Here is an 18,398-nt window from a genome sequence, read left to right as displayed (position 1 = left end):
TGTGGTGGAACTGGTCCTCCTGGGAGCAGATCCGGCAGAGGTGGAGAAATTGGGAATACGGGATGGCATTTTTGCAAGAGGTAGTGTGGGAAGCGGTGTAATCCAGGTAGTTGTGGGAGTCAGTGGGTTTGTAAAAAATGTCAGTGTCAAGTCGGTCGTCATTAATGGAGATGGAGAGGTCCAGGAAGGGGAGGGAGATGTCTGTCCCCATGACTTGTCCGGACTTGTCCTACCTGTCTATCTCCTTTTCCATCTATCCACACCACCCTCTCCTCCTTGACCTATCACCCTCATCCCCTTCGATTTCAAAGCTACTTGGATGCTGCCTGAACTGCTGTGCTCTTCCAGCACCACCTAATCCAGAATCTGGTTTCCAGCATCTGCAGTCATTGTTTTTACCTCCTTTCCAAATACTTGTACATCCTGTCCCTCAGGATTCCCTCCAACAACTTGCCCACCACCAACATCAAGCTTACTGGTCTATAGTTCCCTGGCTTCTCCTTACCATCTTTCATAAATAGTGGCACCACATTAGCCATCCTCTAGTTTTCTGGAACCTCACCCCTGACTATTGATGATACAAATATCTCAGCAAGGGCCCAGTAATCACTTCCTTAGCTTCTCAGAGTTCTAGGGTACACCTGATTAGGTCCTGGGGAATAATCCACTTTTATACGTTTCAAGACGTCCAGCACTTCCTCCTCTGTAATATGGACATTTTTCAAAATGTCACAATCTATTTCCCTACATTCTATATCTTCCATGTCCTTTTCCACGGTAAACACTGATGCACACTACATGTTTAGTATCTTCCCCCATTTCCTGTGGCTCCACACAAAGGCTACGTTGCTGATCTTTGAGGGGCCCTATTCTTTCCCTAGTTACCCTTTTGTCCTAATTGTATTTGTAAAAACCCTTTGGATTCTCCTTAACTATTTGCCAAAGCTATCTCATGTCCCCTTTTTGCACTCCTGATTTCCCTCTTAAGTTTACTCCTACTGCCTTTATACTTTTTTAAGGATTCACTTGATCCATCCTGTCTATACCTGACATGCGCTTCCTTCTTTTTCTTAACCAAACCCTCAATTTATTTCGTCATCCAGCATTCTCTATATCTACCAGCCTTTCCTTTCACCCTAACAGGAATATACTGTCTCTGCACTCTTATTATCTCGTTTCTGAAGACTTCCCATTTTCCAAACGAAGGCAGCTCTAGCAAATCTCCCTGCCATTATATTAGTCCCCTTCCACTTCAGGTGCAAACCATCCTTCTTGTACAGGTCACTTCTATCCCAGAAGAGATTCCAATGATCCAAAAATGTGAATCCTTTTCCCATTCACCAGCTCTTCAGCCATGCATTCGTCTGCTCTACACTCTTATTTCTAATCTCAGTTTGCAGCACCGGGAGTAATCCAGATATTACTGCTCTCAAGAGATTGGAAGAAGCAAGAGTGGCCTTTAGTAGAGTGATATGCTCTTCTTGTCGGATGTGGGGGTTTAGGGAGAGTTTATGTGTCACTGAGGATTGTATCTTCAATAAATGTCATTGGTTGCAAATCCTATCAGATTGAATGCATCGTTTGGAGTGACACTTAGAGCAAGGGGCCGTAATGGATGGCAGTTATAGTAAAGAGAGAAAAGTCGCAGATATAGTCACATAGATGCGTTAACTCTAGGAAAAGTAAGAGAGGTAGGCAGGTAGTGCAGGAGTCTTCTGTGGCTACCCCACTTCAAACAAGTATGCTGCGTTGGAAAATGTAGGGGATGATGGATTCTCAAGGAAATGTAGCAGGGACAGCCAAGTTGCTGGTATCAAGACCACCTCTCATGCAATGAGGGGTATGTCTGGTTTCAAGAGATCAATCGTGTTCGGGGACTTTCTAGTCCGAGGCACAGACCAACATTTCTGCAGCCAGCAGCTTTCTTCCATGGATTCAACTTTTTAAAATTAAAGTGAGTATTTTGTAAAGTGAAGGGCTCACACATTGAGCTTTGATATTTGAATAACTAGAAGGTTGGTTCTTAGGTGAATGTTAAAATTGGACTGATTAAACCAATTAACTGCTTGATGAATTGCTATTGGTTTCAGACTCTGTTTTCTTTTAGCCTGAATGGCACTGATGGATTGGTTGAGTCCTGATGTAGTTTAAAAAAATGCAATCCCTTGAACCAGTTTTAACTACATGCTTGTGGGATAGCATGGTATTGGGCAATCTAGAATGTCCACAGTTCATCTGTGGTGGCCCATTCTTAAAGAGAATTGTGGATTCCACAGGTGGCTATGTACTTCCCTTACCAATGTCTGTATTTATTTAGATATTCACAGCAGACTTAATGTTGTCTATAGTCCAAATGCCATATGATTTGTAGCAGTCATCTTAACAGCTTGTTTGTTTGTATCCAATTAAAGTAGTGACTGAACAGTTATCATATGGCATGCCAGTACTGGACATGCTAAAATGTTTTATCAGTAATTTAATGTGCGTTTTACTTACCTAAATAAATGTTGGATTGTACCTCTCATTTTTTAGCAATGTCCCGAATCGCTTTACTTTTACCTGTCCATTCTGCAATGCTAAAAATTTGGACCAAGATAGCTTGATTGAGCATTGCAGTACAAACCATACAGGAGAATATGGAAGAATGGTAAGACTTTTTAAAACTGCTGTATATAATGTAAAATAGATTAATCTAACTATTTTAATAGTATCAGCAATCCCTTATTCCAAAAATATCAAATTATTCCAGAATATGGCCATTCATTACAGCTATTTGTTAAAATGCTGAAATTGGAGCATTGACAGAATTATTGTGGAGGTAGCGCAACTAATCAATCCTTACAGTCTCATATGGATGACACTAAATGAATTATAAAGATAGGGTAATCCTAGCTTTATTTGCTTTCACACACTTTAGCAACAGAACGTCTAAGCCCAACTGTCAAGTGTCTGCCACTTGCCCAGCTCAGATCAGTTTACACTGCAAAGATCAGACGTGGGAACATCCTGATTTTGTGTGTGGTACTATTCCTGGCAATGTATCTACCCTTCAAGATGTCAGAACATGATATTAAGTTCTATGCAAATTTCTCTTTTCTCTGCTGGAGGAAAGGGTAGGGACCAGGTATTCCTGCTTGTGACCTTTAGCAAGAACAAAGAAGACCACAACTGCAACAACTATTGAGGCATCTCCCTGTAAAAGATTATTTATTTATTGGCCTTGCTGGATAGTAAATTTTGCCTGGATGATTTATCCTGCATCCCCAGAATGCATTTAATCCAAATCTGCTCTTAAAATCATCATCTCAGACTGTTGACAAAGTAGACCTTGTCAATCTCATTAAGGTATTCAATCACATGAGCAAAAGCAATTTATTTAAACTGCTAAAGAAAATTGATTCCCTGTTGAAGCTGCTCACTGAAACTGTTCAGTGCAGTCTTCTATTTTGTGACAATATGATGGGTCAACATTGAATCCTTTTGAAATCCACAGTACAGTCAAATGTAATTGTGTTCTGGCACTGTTGAACTCTTCATATTCTTCTCTCTGCTACTACCATAGTCTTTCAGGCCATGTGTAGAGACTGACCATTTGCATCCCAGAAAGCTGCTCAAATATTGTTTACCTAAGATGTAAGAGTTACTCTGTTGGAGTTGTTCTGTGCTGATGACACTGCACTATTATTCTGTACTGAAGAACTTATACTGTACTGAAGCAGTAAATGGTGCATATACTCTGTCACGACAGTGAAAATTTTGGCTCCATCATCAGCATTAGGAAGATCAATATTATGGTCCAGGATATTGCTGCCGCTACCTACCAGCATTGACAATGTGGCACTGGTAGTTATTAATAACTTATTTTGAGGATGTTTTCTTTTATTGATTATGTGAAACATTGGAAGAAATAGAATTATTTGGACATTTTCTGGATTAGAAATGGTTTACTGTGTGTTTTCTTGAAAATGAAGTTGGCAGTTTTAATATGATCTATAGTTGTACCTGCTGTTTGGAGAGTTAGTTGATTGTAGAAAAAGGCAAGACAGCTTTTAGCATGATGAAAGATGGAGTTAATGGCCCTTATTTGTTGGAAGACCGTTTGATGTGACTCTGGGAATCTTGATTCTTATGATTGCCTAGAAATCCTTTCTGGACTTGGGTCTTTAAGACAGAGTAAGTGACGAGTAGAAAGAAACTAGGGGATTTGCAAGTAACTCTCCCACCCAGCACTGCCCCCTCCAACCACCACCACTTCAGTAAATGCTTAGCAATCTGAAAGTTTACTTGTATTAGTTTTTTCTGAATATTGTTAAAATCCTTGGGGAGTGGAATGGTAGCTACTGTCTAAAGACTCTGCTTGAGCTTGTTTTCAGTCTGAACTAAGATCGACCATTGGTCTTCAGCTGTCAGTTTTTTTTTGTCAACAAGAAACCCAGTGGATGCATGAGAAGTCACCACATTCAGTACTTTGCTTTTGCTTTATGCACATAGCCAACAGGAGTTTTTTTTTCTTTTGCTTCGTTTTTAAAAAGAATAATTCCCCCATTATAGAGACTGACTTTTTGTGCCATGAGTGTTTCTTGGGTCGAGATGAAGTGAATATTGTTCTAATTCCAGATTATAGATTGGATGTTAACCAGCGTTTGTCACTTGTTTTAAGAAAAAAATTGATTTGTAATTTTGAGGTCATTTGAAGAAGTCTGGTGAAAGTTTCCCTTATTCTGGAATCTGCTGTAAAGGGAATCATTTGACCATTTTGATGGTTGAATCAACATACTTATACAGTTCTGAAAAGGGCATAGAGGACTTAAAACATTTACTCTGCTTTCTGTCTCAGACCTGCTGAGTTTCTCCAGCACTTTGTTTCAGATTTTCATCATCAGCAGCTTTTTTTTAATATACTTACAATAATGGTTGGGCTTGATTCTGAGCCCATTTCTCCATCGTGGCCATAACAGTTCACACAGTTAAACTTCACAATTGCTAGCAATCTCTTACTTCATGCTAAAAATAAAGGTCACACCACAAAAGCTACATCTATTATACCCAAGTTGGGTAAGAGCGTGAAACAACAGCAACCTGACTTGAGATCACTAAACTGAGAGTGAACTTGACACCCTCCTCTACAGTTAGGCAAGAGCAAGTGTGAACAGTTTCTAACTTTACTGTTACAGAAGTATCTTCATAATCTATTCGTAGGACTGGGTCACCAACTCTGAGATCCTGGAATGTGCCAATTGCATTAACACGCGCTTATTGGTATGTAAACACCTGTGAAAACAAAATATTTCAGGTGCTTGAGATCTGAAATAAAGAACAGTGCTATAGAGAAACTCAACAGATCTGGCAGCATCTTAGAGGGAAAAGCAAGGTTAATGTTTTGACTCTTAGAGGTCTATACACTGGAAAAGGCCCTTCAGCCTATTGAGTCTGCACTAGCCAAAAACAACTACTTAGCTATTCTAATCTCATTTTCCAGTACTTAGTCCATAACTTTGTTTGTCTTGGCATCACACATGTACATCCAAATACTTCTTAAATGTTATGAAGATTTCTGCCTCTTACCAGCCCTTCAGACAATGAGTTCCAGATTCCAACCACCCTCTGGGAGAAAAAGAAATTCTGATATCCCCTCTAAACCTTGTGCTCCTTTCCTTAAATCTATGCATTCTAGTTATTGATCCCTCCATCAAAGGGAAAAGTTATTTTTTGTCTATGCCCTTCCTAATGTTACACATCTTGATCACAACCCCCTCAGACTCCTCTGCTCCAAGGAAAACTGCCTTCTATCCTGTCTCTCTTCATATCTAAAATTCTCTAGCCCAGACAAGAACCTGATAAATCTCTTCTGTACCTACTCCAGTGCAATCATATCCTTCCTATAACGTGGATTCCAGAACTGAACACCGTACTATCGAGAGAAATGGCTGGTGGTGGTTTAACTTGCTGGTCACCATGCTTCAGGTGAGGGAAGAGGTTGAGCGAATCCTTCAAGGTAACCTTGGCCAGTGTGGGAATTGAACCCACGCTGTTGGCATCACTATGTACTGCAAATTGGTCATCCAACTGGCATTCATCAAAACCAAAAAAAAACTTTCAACTTGATGAGAAGAGGGTCCAGAACAGAAGCTGACAAGGGCACCAGATCTACAAACATTCACTCCCTTCAGTACTGGTGCACGGTAGCAGCAATGCATACCATCTACAAGATATACTGCAGAACTTCTGAAAAATTTCCATTCAGACGTTAATTTCCAAACCCTTAACCACTTCCATGTGGGACAACAGCAGCAGATACATAGAAACTCTACCACTTGTAAGATTCCCCTTTTCCCAAACCACTCACTACTTTACTTTGACTTGGAAATATGTTGTGATTCCTTCACTGTCAGTGGATGGGACTCCCTCTGAACAGTCTTGTGGGTCCACTCACATCAAATGGATTGTGTCAGTTTCAAGCCAGCAGCTCACCATTCACCAAGAACAATGAGGATGGGCAATAAACGCTGCCGCAGTCAGTCAGTGATGTCTGCATCCTTTTTTAATTTTTAACAGAAAAAGAGATCCCAGACAAACTGAAATATCACTAACGAAAAGATATGTGCGATAGTAAACCAGTGTTTTATTTTTAAACAGCACAGCATGGTTGAATTATTGAATTCATTGAAGTTATTGGAGTGAGTTGCTATCTTGGAAAGTGTTTGACAGGGTATCACATAATAGACTAACCAAATTGAAGGATTGAAAGGACATTGGCCAAAGAATAGAAAGCAAATAATAGTGATGAGCAATTTTCTTTTCAGACAGTGTCAAGTGTCACTCAAGAATCCTTGATTTGCAGCAACTGTTTATGATATCAACAACTTGAACTTGGGTATGTGTTTAAAGTTTACATGAACTTGGAAATAGAGTTGTACGTAAGACAGTCTAACGAAGTGAGCAGATACAGTGCAAACAGAAATTAGGACATGTGAAAGGTTTCAGTTTTATACAGTGATAGACAACCTAATCTGAATGAGACAGTTTTAAAGGAGGTGCAGAAACAGAACCTGAGGAATATAATTTGAATTCCTTTTGAAAGGGATGTGGGCTACTAAGTTGACGAGTACACAAAGCAAGGAAGTTGTGCTAAACTTTTTGAAAACCATTTGTAACACAGCTTGAAGTACTGGCTAATTTTGGGTGCTATGTTTAATTTCAAGAAGGATGTCAAGCTGTTAGACTGCAGAATTGGAATGGTTCCATATAGTTGACTAAACAATAAACATTAGAGCAGCAAAGTTTTTTTTTAAAGGAGTGATCTGACAAGTGTTTCAGATCATGAATTTTTCAGTGTAATTGAGAAACTCTGGTAAAAGGCAGAATTAGTATAATTGTTAAAGAGCTAGAGGTGAGATGATGAGGGAAATATTTTAAAAACATTGTTATTTGAATGCATTGACTAAATGGCTAGTGGAAGCAGATTGAATACAAAAGGTAACTGGAGAAGTACGGAAAGTGGAAAATTTTGCAAATCTATTCGTTATGTGAAAGAGTTAGCAGAGTTATGATGAACCAAATGGTCACTTTCTATTTTCTATCCCTACTTCAATGTACTTTGCACGTGTTTGTTTGTGGCTTTATGTTTCACTTGGAATTTGTCTTTCTATACTGCTATTATTTGCAATGTTGAAGTGATCTGATCTAAATAAAGACTAAGATTGAAAAGGATGTTTATATATTGCATGGTTAATTTGATGTTTATATAACTCCAGAATATTTACAATGGCAACAAACCTGCCTCTTTTAAAACCGCCTCTTCCAAAACTGCCTCTTCCTAATCTTTTCTTCCCTAGGTTTTTGCATTAATGTTTTAAATCTAAATCTTTTGATTAATTATGATGCATATCTCTCAGATCCTCTCAATTATTCAATAGAATTTAAAACAATTTACTTTGAGTGATTTCCATGAAATTATAGTAAATGTGATAAATATATTGTTTGCAGGCAAACCAGTAATGTTGCACTTTAACTCTCTGGAAGCCCCTGGAAGAGTAGGGACATTGGCAGCAGGGATATGATGTTGACTGAATAAAAGGAAGTGAAATAATGGTGAACAATTATCTTTCAAACAACAGGAAGATATACAGTAGAGTTTCCCAAACCTTGGTACTAGAAGTGTTCTTTGATATCATTTTAATATCTAGCATTTTGGTAGGGTGCATTTAGAAAATTTTCAAATGGAACAACACTTGGAGGTATTTTGAAATCTGAGGAGGATAGTGATAAATTTCAAGAGCATGTAGGCCGGTGGAATGGGTGGACGTTTAGCAGATGAAACAGAATGCAGTGATGTGTGAAGTGATAATATTGAAAGAAGGAATGACGAGAGGTATTGTAAGCTAAAGGACAGAGGTAGGGAGGATATGTATATACAAATTGAGGTTGGCTGGACAAGTGAGAATGGGATTGTTAATAGGACTTATAGTTAATGCAGAGCATAATACTGTGGCTGCTTCAACTGTGCAATGAGTCCAGTTGTGGGCACAATATTTCTTGGGGGGAGAAAAATAAACATGAGAAGGCATGTAAGAAGTCTGCAGAAAAGGTTTATTACAGAATGGTTCCAGGGATAAGGAACTTCAAGGATAAGGGATAAGGAAGTTGGGTCTGCTGTTTGAGGGAGATTTTGATACAGGTGCTCAAAATCATTTGTCTGGACAGAGTAGAAAGTGACTCTCCCCATTGAAGAAAGGATGGAGAACCAGGAAATGGAGACTTTTGTTTTTAAGATAAATAGCAGACAATAGCTCAAAGGTTATCTCAGAAAAGTGATTTTGACTACCGTGTGCAGTGCATCTGGAATGCACTGCCCAAATAGACTGAAAATTGTCAAAATAAGTACACTGGTCGTACCTCCATCAGAAACTGCAATGATTCAAGAATATGATGCCACCATCTCAATCGTAATTAGTAATGCTCACTTTGTCAGTGACACTCCTCCAAAGAATGATTTTAATAAAATGGTGACTTTCAAAAGAACTTCTGATAATATATCTCTTTAGATCCAGAAGCAGCCCATATCCAAACTCAGTAAGAATTAGATAACATCCAGGTTTGAGTTGACAAATGGCAAATGACAATTGAACCACACAAGCATGAGACACTTGATAAAGTTTTGGTAATTCAACAGCAAACATTCTATTATAATGGCCGATCATAATGTTTTTAGAGCATTTGGAATTCAACAGTTTAAAAAATCTCTATCATAGTGGCTTACTATAATTTTGACTGTGTGCCTGCTCTCGGGAAATCACAGAAGGTATCTGCTTATCTCCGAACTGTAGGAATTGTCTGAAGCCATAGGTGTGTATTTTACCCTCAGCCCTTGGCAAAGCTATTTGTTCCTTGGATAAGACTGTCAGCCCTAGTTATAGATCTTATTAACTGCCTCCTGTTCCATCTGGCAGCTCATTCCATCTTATTAACTGCCTCCTGTTCCTTTTAATGTAACTTCCTTACCTATTAACAAGGGTATATGAAGACCAACAATGAGAACAATACTGGATCCTATTATCGACCTCCTTACCCATTAACACAAAATTGTGAATAATACAGTAACAGGCCCTTATGAACAACTTGGTATTTGTCACAGGAAGGTAGCAATCACTAGTCATTGCAAGATTGAGAAATACCTGTTTTTAACAATATAATAGCAATCAGCTATGTGATGTTAAGAAATCCTTATTCGTCACACCCAAACAAGATATTAAGTGGACTGCTTACATGTAATGTTCAGAGATTCATCGAGGGATGCCACCACAAAAAGACTATGAGACTCCTTTGGTGTCACTCAGGATCTCTCTCTGACTATCCAGAAATAAAGATTTGTTTCTCTTTTAAACTGAAATTTGTGTCATAGAGTCATAGAGATGTACAGCATGGAAACAGACCCTTCGGTCCAACCTGTCCATGTCGACCAGACATCTTAACCCAATCTAGTCCCACCTGCTAGCACCCAGCCCATATCCCTCCAAACCCTTCCTATTCATATATCCATCCAAATGCCTCTTAAATGTTGCAATTGTACCAGCCTCCACCAGATCCTCTGGCAGTTCATTCCATACACTTACCACCCTCTGCGTGAAAAAGTTGCCCCTTAGGCCTCTTTTATATCTTTCCCCCCTCACCCTAAACCTATGCCCTCTAGTTCTGGACTCCCCGACCCCAGGGAAAAGACTTGGTCTATTTATCCTATCCACGCCCCTCGTAATTTTGTAAACCTCAATAAGGTCACCCCTCAGCCTCCGACGCTCCAGGGAAAACAGCCCAAGCTTGTTCAGCCTCTCCCTGTAGCTCAGATCCTCCAACCCTGGCAACATCCTTGTAAATCTTTTCTGAACCCTTTCAAGTTTCACAACATCTTTCCGATAGGAAGGAGACCAGAATTGCACGCAATATTCCAACAGTGGCCTAGCCAATGTCCTGTACAGCCGCAACATGACCTCCCAACTCCTGTACCGAATACTCTGACCAATAAAGGAAAGCATACCAAACACCTCCTTCACTATCCTATCTACTTGCACTCCAAGGTCTCTTTGTTCAGCAACACTCCCTAGGACCTTACAGTTAAGTGTATAAATCCTGCTAAGATTGTCTTCCAGAATTAAGAGTCAACACATTGACCAACTTCACTGAGAAAGAGTCTAATCATCCCTTGACATTGAGTGACATTACCATCTCTGAATTCCCCACTAGCAACATCCTGCAGATTACGATGTACCAGAGACTGGACTGAACTGAACTTGTGATATAAACAATGTGGCCACGAGCAGGTCAGAAGCTAGGAATCATGTAGTAGCTAACTTACCACCTAACTTTCCAAACTCTGTCCACCCTGTCTACCACCTGTGATGCGCAATATGATGAAACACTCCCCACTTGCCTGGATGAGTGCAGTTCCACAAATACTCCAGAAGCTTGACACTATCCAGAATAAAGCAGCCTACTTAATTGGTGCCCCATCTATTATCATCCATTCCCTCCACTGCTCAGTTGTGGCAGTGTGTACCATCTACAAGACGCACTTCAGAAATTCACATGCTCATTAGATAGCACATTCCAAACACCCACAACCACTAAAATATACCTGGACAAAGGCAGCAGATACATGGGAACGCCACCCTTGCAAATCCCCTTCCAAAAGCCACTCACTGGCCTGACTGTATTACTGTTCTTTCCCTGCCGCTGGATCAAGTAGCATTGTGGATGTAGAGGTAGATGTAGGTAAGCTACAACATTTAAGACATTTGGTTAAGTACGTGAATAGGAAAGGTTTGGAGGGATAAAGGACAAATTTTGCAAGTGGGACTAGTTTAATTTGGAAATAAGGTTGATCTGGACCAGTTCGACTGAAGGATCTGTTTCCTTGCTGTATGACTCTGACTCTACCTGCAGCCTGGGGTACATTCCCGTGAATGATTTTTATTTTTAAAAGTCTGGCTATAAATATTTGGAGGGCTACAAGAAAGGGATAGGAGATTGGAACTGAGATCTCTTTCTTAACAAAGTCTTTGTGAGAGTTAGAATATTTTACTATTTCCTAACAAGAGCATTTTGTCCATTAACCCAATTTTCTAGCAGATTATTTTTATCTCCATTATTCACTTTCTTTCCAATTTTGAGTAGATTGTTAGAATTTACAATCTTCAATCTATTCAGACTGAAGAGTGTTTTGAAACCGTTTAAAAGACAATGGGAATAATTACTATTTGTTAGCATACTGTTCAAATCAGTATTGTGCAATTCATATCGCTTTGGTATTTTACAATTATTTCTGCATTCCATTTTGTTTTTTTTAACCAGGTTTGCCCAATTTGTTCCTCCATGCCATGGGGTGACCCAAACTTCAAGAGTGCAAACTTGATACAACATTTGAAAATTCGTCATAAGTTTTCGTACGATACTTTTGTGGTACGTACTTTCATTTTCAGGAAACTCTAGTGTAAACACACAATCATACCTGCAAGACCTTCAATCTGTAAACCCACTGACTTGTCCCTTCGCAGAAGTTTGAACAGTACTAATACCACTAATAAAGCATAGAGGAAGCCTTTCATACTGCAGAGTCTATAAATTCCAGCCAAAAGTTTGTAGAAAAATAAATGACTGTATGTCTTTGCTCATCTGTATCTGCTGTTGAGAAACCTAATGCTGTTCTTTAGAAACCTAAGCCACCAAAAGGGCCGCATGTCTATTAACAATGTTTCACCAAATCTCTGAGGTAGTCATCTGTGTTTTCCTAACAATAGACCTTTTTTTTACCCAAACTGGGTTTATTAAGTTGGTGGAGGATCATTTGTTTAACTCCCCCTCCATAAATCTGAGCGCCTCATCTAGGCTAATGTTTTTCTGCAAATAATGAATGCTGCTCTGACATAGCTAGTGTTCTTCAGATAAAATGTTAAATTAGGGCTCCCAGCTGGGGGTGTGGAGTCATGTGCTCAGCCAGATTTATGCTCCAAAAAAAGCCTGTGAAATGGTAGGTTTTTAAGACATTCCTGAAGAATAATCACACTGATCTTCCATCCTACCCCCAATCCCAGATCATCTTGGCCCCAGCTGCTCTTGTATTTCTGACTTAACTCTCTTATTGAGAGCTTGTGGCTATTGTGAAGCCTTGAAATGGGATCATGATGGGAGAATGTTTGGGAAGTGCTCCACTTAAACCAAGGTTTGACCTCCAAGACAGATGTAAAAGACCACATGGCACTATTTGACTAAGTTAAGGTACTTTCTAGTTTTCTGACCAAACTTAAACTCCTGCTAATATCACTGACATTGATGGTTAACTTTCTGTTGTAGGAAAGTTAATGCTGTAATTCACAGGCTGGGAACCACATGAGAAGGACTTGAGGTCATGGAAAAGACTAGATTAACTTTTATTAATTTTCTTCATTCGGACTTCTCTCTGTTGTCAGCCTACTTGTTTGACATCCAATACTGAATGCACTGAACTTTTCTTCAACTAAATATGAAAAAGATCAAAGTCATTATTGTTCGTCTCAATCAGAATTTACAATCCCTAACCATTTCTAATCCCTCTCCTGTCTGATGTTAAACCAAACTGTTTTCAGCTTTGGTGTACCTGACTTTGAGCTACCCACTACATCTGTTCCATCACTAAGGTTACCCATTTACACCTCTAAACTTGCCTTATTCCTCCCCTGCCACTTTTTATTTGTTTCCATATTTTAGTGCATTGTGAACTGCTCAATGGTTGGCACTGCTGCCTCACAGCGCCAAAAACCTGGGTTCGAATCCAGCCCTGGGCAACTGTCTGTGTGGAGTTTGCACATTCTCCCCATGTCTGCGTGAATTTTCTCCAGGTGCTCGGGTTTCTTCCCACAATCCAAAGATGTGCAGGTTAGGTGAATTGGTCATGCTAAATTGCCCATAGCGTTCAGGGATGTGTAGGTTAGGTGCATTAGTCGGGGGTAAATGTAGACTAATGGGTTTTGGGTGGGATGCTCCTCGGAGGGTCGTTGTGGACTTGTTGGGCCGAAGGGCCTGAATCCACACTGTAGGAATTCTATTTAAAAAAAACTGCCCTTAGCAAACTTGAGAATCAGCCAAAACCTACTGCCTGTGTCTCAAAATGCACCAAATCTCCATTATTTGCTCACTGACTTGCATGGATTCCCGGATAAACAATGCTGCTTGGCTTGTCTTTGTTTTCTGATCTCTTCTTTGTCAAACTCAAATATTCCCCACATTTTGTGCACTCCTTAAATTTCTGTGCCTATACCTTCAGATCTTAATTGAGTATTCTTGGTTTTAATCACTTTACCAGTGGAAGCTGAAGTTACAGACCCCAAGGTGTAAAATATTCTCCCTAAATCTCTTCTCTACTTTGAAGAAGCGTCTTAAAGCCTTCCATCTTTTAACCAAGGATTGGTTATCTGCCCTGTTATCTCCTAATGTAGCTTGATATCAAATATTGGTCAGTGTTTCTGTGCAGTATATTAATGCTACTACATAAAACATAATTTGAATTTCTTTGGTTGGTTTCAAAGCTATCTTGGTTCTCAGGAAGCTGGGTCTGGTTTACAGGAATATAACCTTTTTAGAGCACATTTCTAAAGCTAAAGCTCCACTACAGTGGGCATGATTTTTTTTTTACATGTAACTACAGTATCAATTATCAAGCTGCTTTTCAAGCACTATATAAATTTATTCTTTATTTTTCAGGATTACAGTGTTGACGAGGATGAAATGGTACAGGAAGCCATTGAACTTTCTCTGCAAGACAGAAATATGAATTTGTAGATTTAAGTACCTATTCCTGCTTTTCTCTCAAATATCAGATGAGAGACTCAATTCTAATTACTGCTATGTAGCAGTTTAGTGTGTCAACCAATCTATCCTATGCTCTTTTTTGATTCTTTAGTTAAAACACTTGTAATGGCAATAATAATTCAGCTCTTTGTATCATAAGTCTACCATTTATCATCAGTGTGGTACTCTAGGATACAATTGGGTTAGGTAACTCTAAGATATACTAAATGTCAGATTGAGGATGATACATTTTATAACATAGGATCTCTTCAGTCTGAGGATCGTTAAAGCACTTTAATCATGTTTAAAAATAGATATATTTGCATTTTGAATAAATTCCAGCTACACTGCCTTGTTATGTAACTTGTTTCTTGTTAGCTATTTCAAACTATTGGAAAGATTAATAAAACATTAATTGAATTACAGGTAAATTGTGATTTTTCTCACTTTTTCATTGTTAACCAATGGTCAACATTTTTCTTTCTCAAGGTCTGTTTGAAATTTTCTCAGACTGCATAGTGTTACTTGGGGGCTTTTTCATTCCTTAACTCATTACGTAATATCACTTAATAAATAGCAATACCTTCTGTATTTCTGTGGATGTGGTACTTGGTCATGTACAGAAGCAGAATTAAAATAACTCACCAATATCCTGAATTATCAATTTTCTATTGAACTTAAAGCCACAACATACAGTGAGAGCATTAATTTCATAGATACCATAGTATTTAAATTGTTGAAAGACAATAGATGTAAGTTAACAAAAGTTTTGTTCAAACTAATTGGCACAGTTCTATACGCTGATTAATGAGGTCACACTAATGCATATTTATTCCAAAGGAATCCACTGATTTTTGACATTTACCACCCCACAACAATCGCTCTTATGAGCCTTAAACTAGAAATTCCACAATAATATGTAAGGAATTAATTACCTCATTGATTTAAAGTTTTCTTGGATCCTAGTTGTAGGGGAATAAGGGTACTCTTTGGTTGCTGGGAATTGCCTCAGGTGTATGCTCGAGGTCCTTCATTGAAGCAGTGATAGGGGAGACAATGGGGTGAAGAGGGAGGACAGGGAAAGGGATGGTCTTTCGGGGCTCCTGGCTAGGCAGTGGTGCATCTAGTGTGTTGCTTTGGGTGTCAGGACCATGGAACGAAATGTTTGGAGTGATTGACTTGCTGCATTGCTCAAGACATACCACCCAAAAAACAGAAGTATGGTTGGTTAGTTGCCAACTGATATGGGTAAGCAGGGCAGAACACGAGCAGACCACAATGTTCAGGAGCAAAGGTTAAGGGATGAATAAGTGATCACATAAGCAAATGGACACCACATGCTTGAATGTGGTTAGTAGATATGTAATGCACAGCGTTATGACATAATTAAAATGCCAAGTTAATTGAATTATAAATTTGACATAATTAATTTATTGACTTGTAATTAACTACCCAGTCAATTGATTTATAGATTTGATGTAACTACTGCTTAGTTCATTGACTTATAGACATGATATAATCAACGGCATAGTAACAGCTTGTAGACTTGTGTAATATCGATGTAAAAAAAGTATATAGTGTTGCGCAGGTATCCTGCAGAGTGAGCTTGATTGTCCTGTGTGACAGTCTTGAGTTCCTCTCCTTGCTGTAATCAATTGCTGCTAGATTAAACTGCTGTTCCTGCTGAATTCCCAAAGCTTAGAGTATTCTTGCCTCAGGGACTGAGGTCACTCCGACACTAGTTATTTGAGTATTCCTTTTGTTCATGATTGTTTAACTGTTATTGCCTTGTACAGGCTACCTCTTGCCCCACCTTGCAACTTCCCTTCCCACTCCTACTCTTCATGCAATAGCCTCTTCCGTCTTGTTGCTACAACTCTTGTAAACATTTTTTACCACTCCATGTCGTTTTGAACCCTCTTTTCTCCAACTCCGTATACCTGTAACTATCTCCGCCTCGTCCTCCTCCTCCCCCCTCCCACCCCCCCCCCACCCCACCCACTCCTCTGGCATCGTCCTCATTCCTTGCCTCACCTTCTTCTATTTCCATCTATTCCTGCTGCAGTCACCTCACCCCTACCATTCCCTCTGTCTCTTGCCTCTTCATCTCAACCTCTTGCCTTCACTGGGTAACGGTACCCATCCCCAACAGATGGAGCTGCCAGATCCAGCAAAATGAAATACTAATCTTATGCCAACCCCCTTCTCTATTTCCATCCCCCACCGACCCCTCTCCCCCTCCATTCCCCCCCCCCCCCCCCCCCCTTACTGGTCCTCACCAGCTCTGGAGTTGGGGGAATCTCCATGTCTTGGCAGGATCCCAGCCCTGAGAAAAAGGCACAGACAGTCCCCTAAAGCCAACACAGAGTTTCCTTACTGCTCATTGCTTATCCAATCATGGACAAGCCAAGGAGTAAAATTCACTGATTATTGCTGCCCTTGATCTTCCAGGTGGTAAAGGTCATGGCTTTCGAAGATACTATTAAAGGAACCTGGGCTGCTCTGCATTTTGTAGCTGATGCAAAATTTTGCTACTGCTGCACTAGTGGGAAGTGGGTGAATGTTTTAATGTAGCAGATTGAGTGCTAATCAAGTGCTCCTTCCTCGATGTGATTGAGTTTTGTGTTGGAACTGCACTAATCCAGGCAACTGGAGAGTAATCAGTTGGATTCTTGACTTGTGTTTTTTTCATGATGGACAGCCTTTGAGGAATTGGTAAGTGCATTTCCCACATTTTTTCCCATGATCTGTCATGCCCTTTTGTAGTTACAATATTTGTATGATTGATCTGACTGTCAATAGGAGCTCACAGGATGTTGATGGTGGAGATTCAGTCATAGTAATGCTGTTGAACATTAAGGGGCAGTGGGTGGATTATCTTTATTGTTCAGTTGTGAACTGCTGCAGTCGCTGTGTTGAAGATAGACCCACAATGCCATAGAGAGGAGTTTCCAGGGTTTTAGCCCAGCAGTAGTGAATGAATGCTGATATATTTCTAAGTTTGGATGGTGTGTGGCTTGGAGGAAACTTGCAGATGACCATAAGACATAGGTCGCATGGCTGATTCTGCTCCTATCATGTCTCCTCAGCCATTCGATCATGGCTGATACCTTTCACAACCCCATTTTCCTGCCTTTGTCCCATTACCCTGATCCCCTTACCAAACATGACCCTATCTATCTCAGTCTTAAAGACACTCAGTGACTTTCCCTCCACACCCCTCTATGATTTTGAATTCTGCAGATTAACCTCCTCATCTCAGTTCTAAAGATACATCTTGAAGGCTGTGCCTTCAGGTTCTACTCCCTCCGACTAATGGAAATATCTTCTCTATGCCCACTCTATCCATGCCCCTCAATATTCTGAGAGTTTCAATGTGATCCCTGTCATCCTTCTAAACTCCATCAAGTACAAACCCAGAGTCCTCAACTTCTCCTATGGCAAGGCCTTCATCCCTGGCATCTATCTTGTAAATCTGGACACTCTCCAATGCCAGCAAATCATTCCTTGGATCCCAGGCTCAAAACTGCTCTCTATTCTAAATGCCATCTGACCAGAGTCATTATACCTCAGGAAACATCTATGGTCTAAATTCTAGCCTTCTTCAAATGAATGCTAACATTGTAATTGCCTTCCTAATTGCCGACTGAACCTGCATGTTAACATTAAGGGAATCCTGAACTAGGATTCCCAAGCCTTTCCCCATTTAAAAAATAGTCTATGCATGTATTCTTCCTACCAGCTGCAAAACCTCCCATTTTCCTATATTGTATTGCATCTACCACTTCTTTGCCCATTCTTTTAGCCTGTCCAAGTCCTTCTGTGCTTCCTCAACACCATCTGTCCCTCCACCTACCTTTGTCCAGATCATTAATTTTTAACATGAATAGTTGCCATCCCAACACAGACCCCCACATGAACTCCACTAATCATTGGCTGCCATCTTGGAAAATAAACCCTTTATCCCTACTGTCTGTCTTCTGTTGGTCAGCTAATCCAGTACTGTATATCTGTGCCAATACCTTGCCTGTAAAATCATGGGCTCTTATTTCCTGTGTACCATCTTGTCAAAGGTCTTCTGG

At 39.9% G+C, this 18,398-nt stretch overlaps 1 protein-coding gene across 8 annotated transcripts in view; it reads left to right on the top strand.

The window, feature by feature from the left end:
* The window catches only part of rnf114 (ring finger protein 114), a 32,379-nt gene extending 17,638 nt beyond the window's left edge, over nt 1-14,741 (top strand). For all 8 annotated transcript variants that reach the window (XM_072556557.1, XM_072556555.1, XM_072556556.1 and 5 more), the window contains 3 exons: nt 2,533-2,647; nt 11,845-11,952; nt 14,230-14,741. In XM_072556557.1, coding sequence (XP_072412658.1) covers nt 2,533-2,647; nt 11,845-11,952; nt 14,230-14,307 — 301 coding nt within the window. In that variant the 3' untranslated portion in view covers nt 14,308-14,741. The remainder of the gene's footprint in view (nt 1-2,532; nt 2,648-11,844; nt 11,953-14,229) is intronic.
* The last annotated feature ends 3,657 nt before the right edge of the window (nt 14,742-18,398 follow it).

This window comes from Chiloscyllium punctatum, chromosome 37, assembly GCF_047496795.1.
Source record: "Chiloscyllium punctatum isolate Juve2018m chromosome 37, sChiPun1.3, whole genome shotgun sequence".
NCBI lineage: Eukaryota > Metazoa > Chordata > Chondrichthyes > Orectolobiformes > Hemiscylliidae > Chiloscyllium > Chiloscyllium punctatum.
This window is presented reverse-complemented; position numbering and strand designations above follow the sequence as displayed.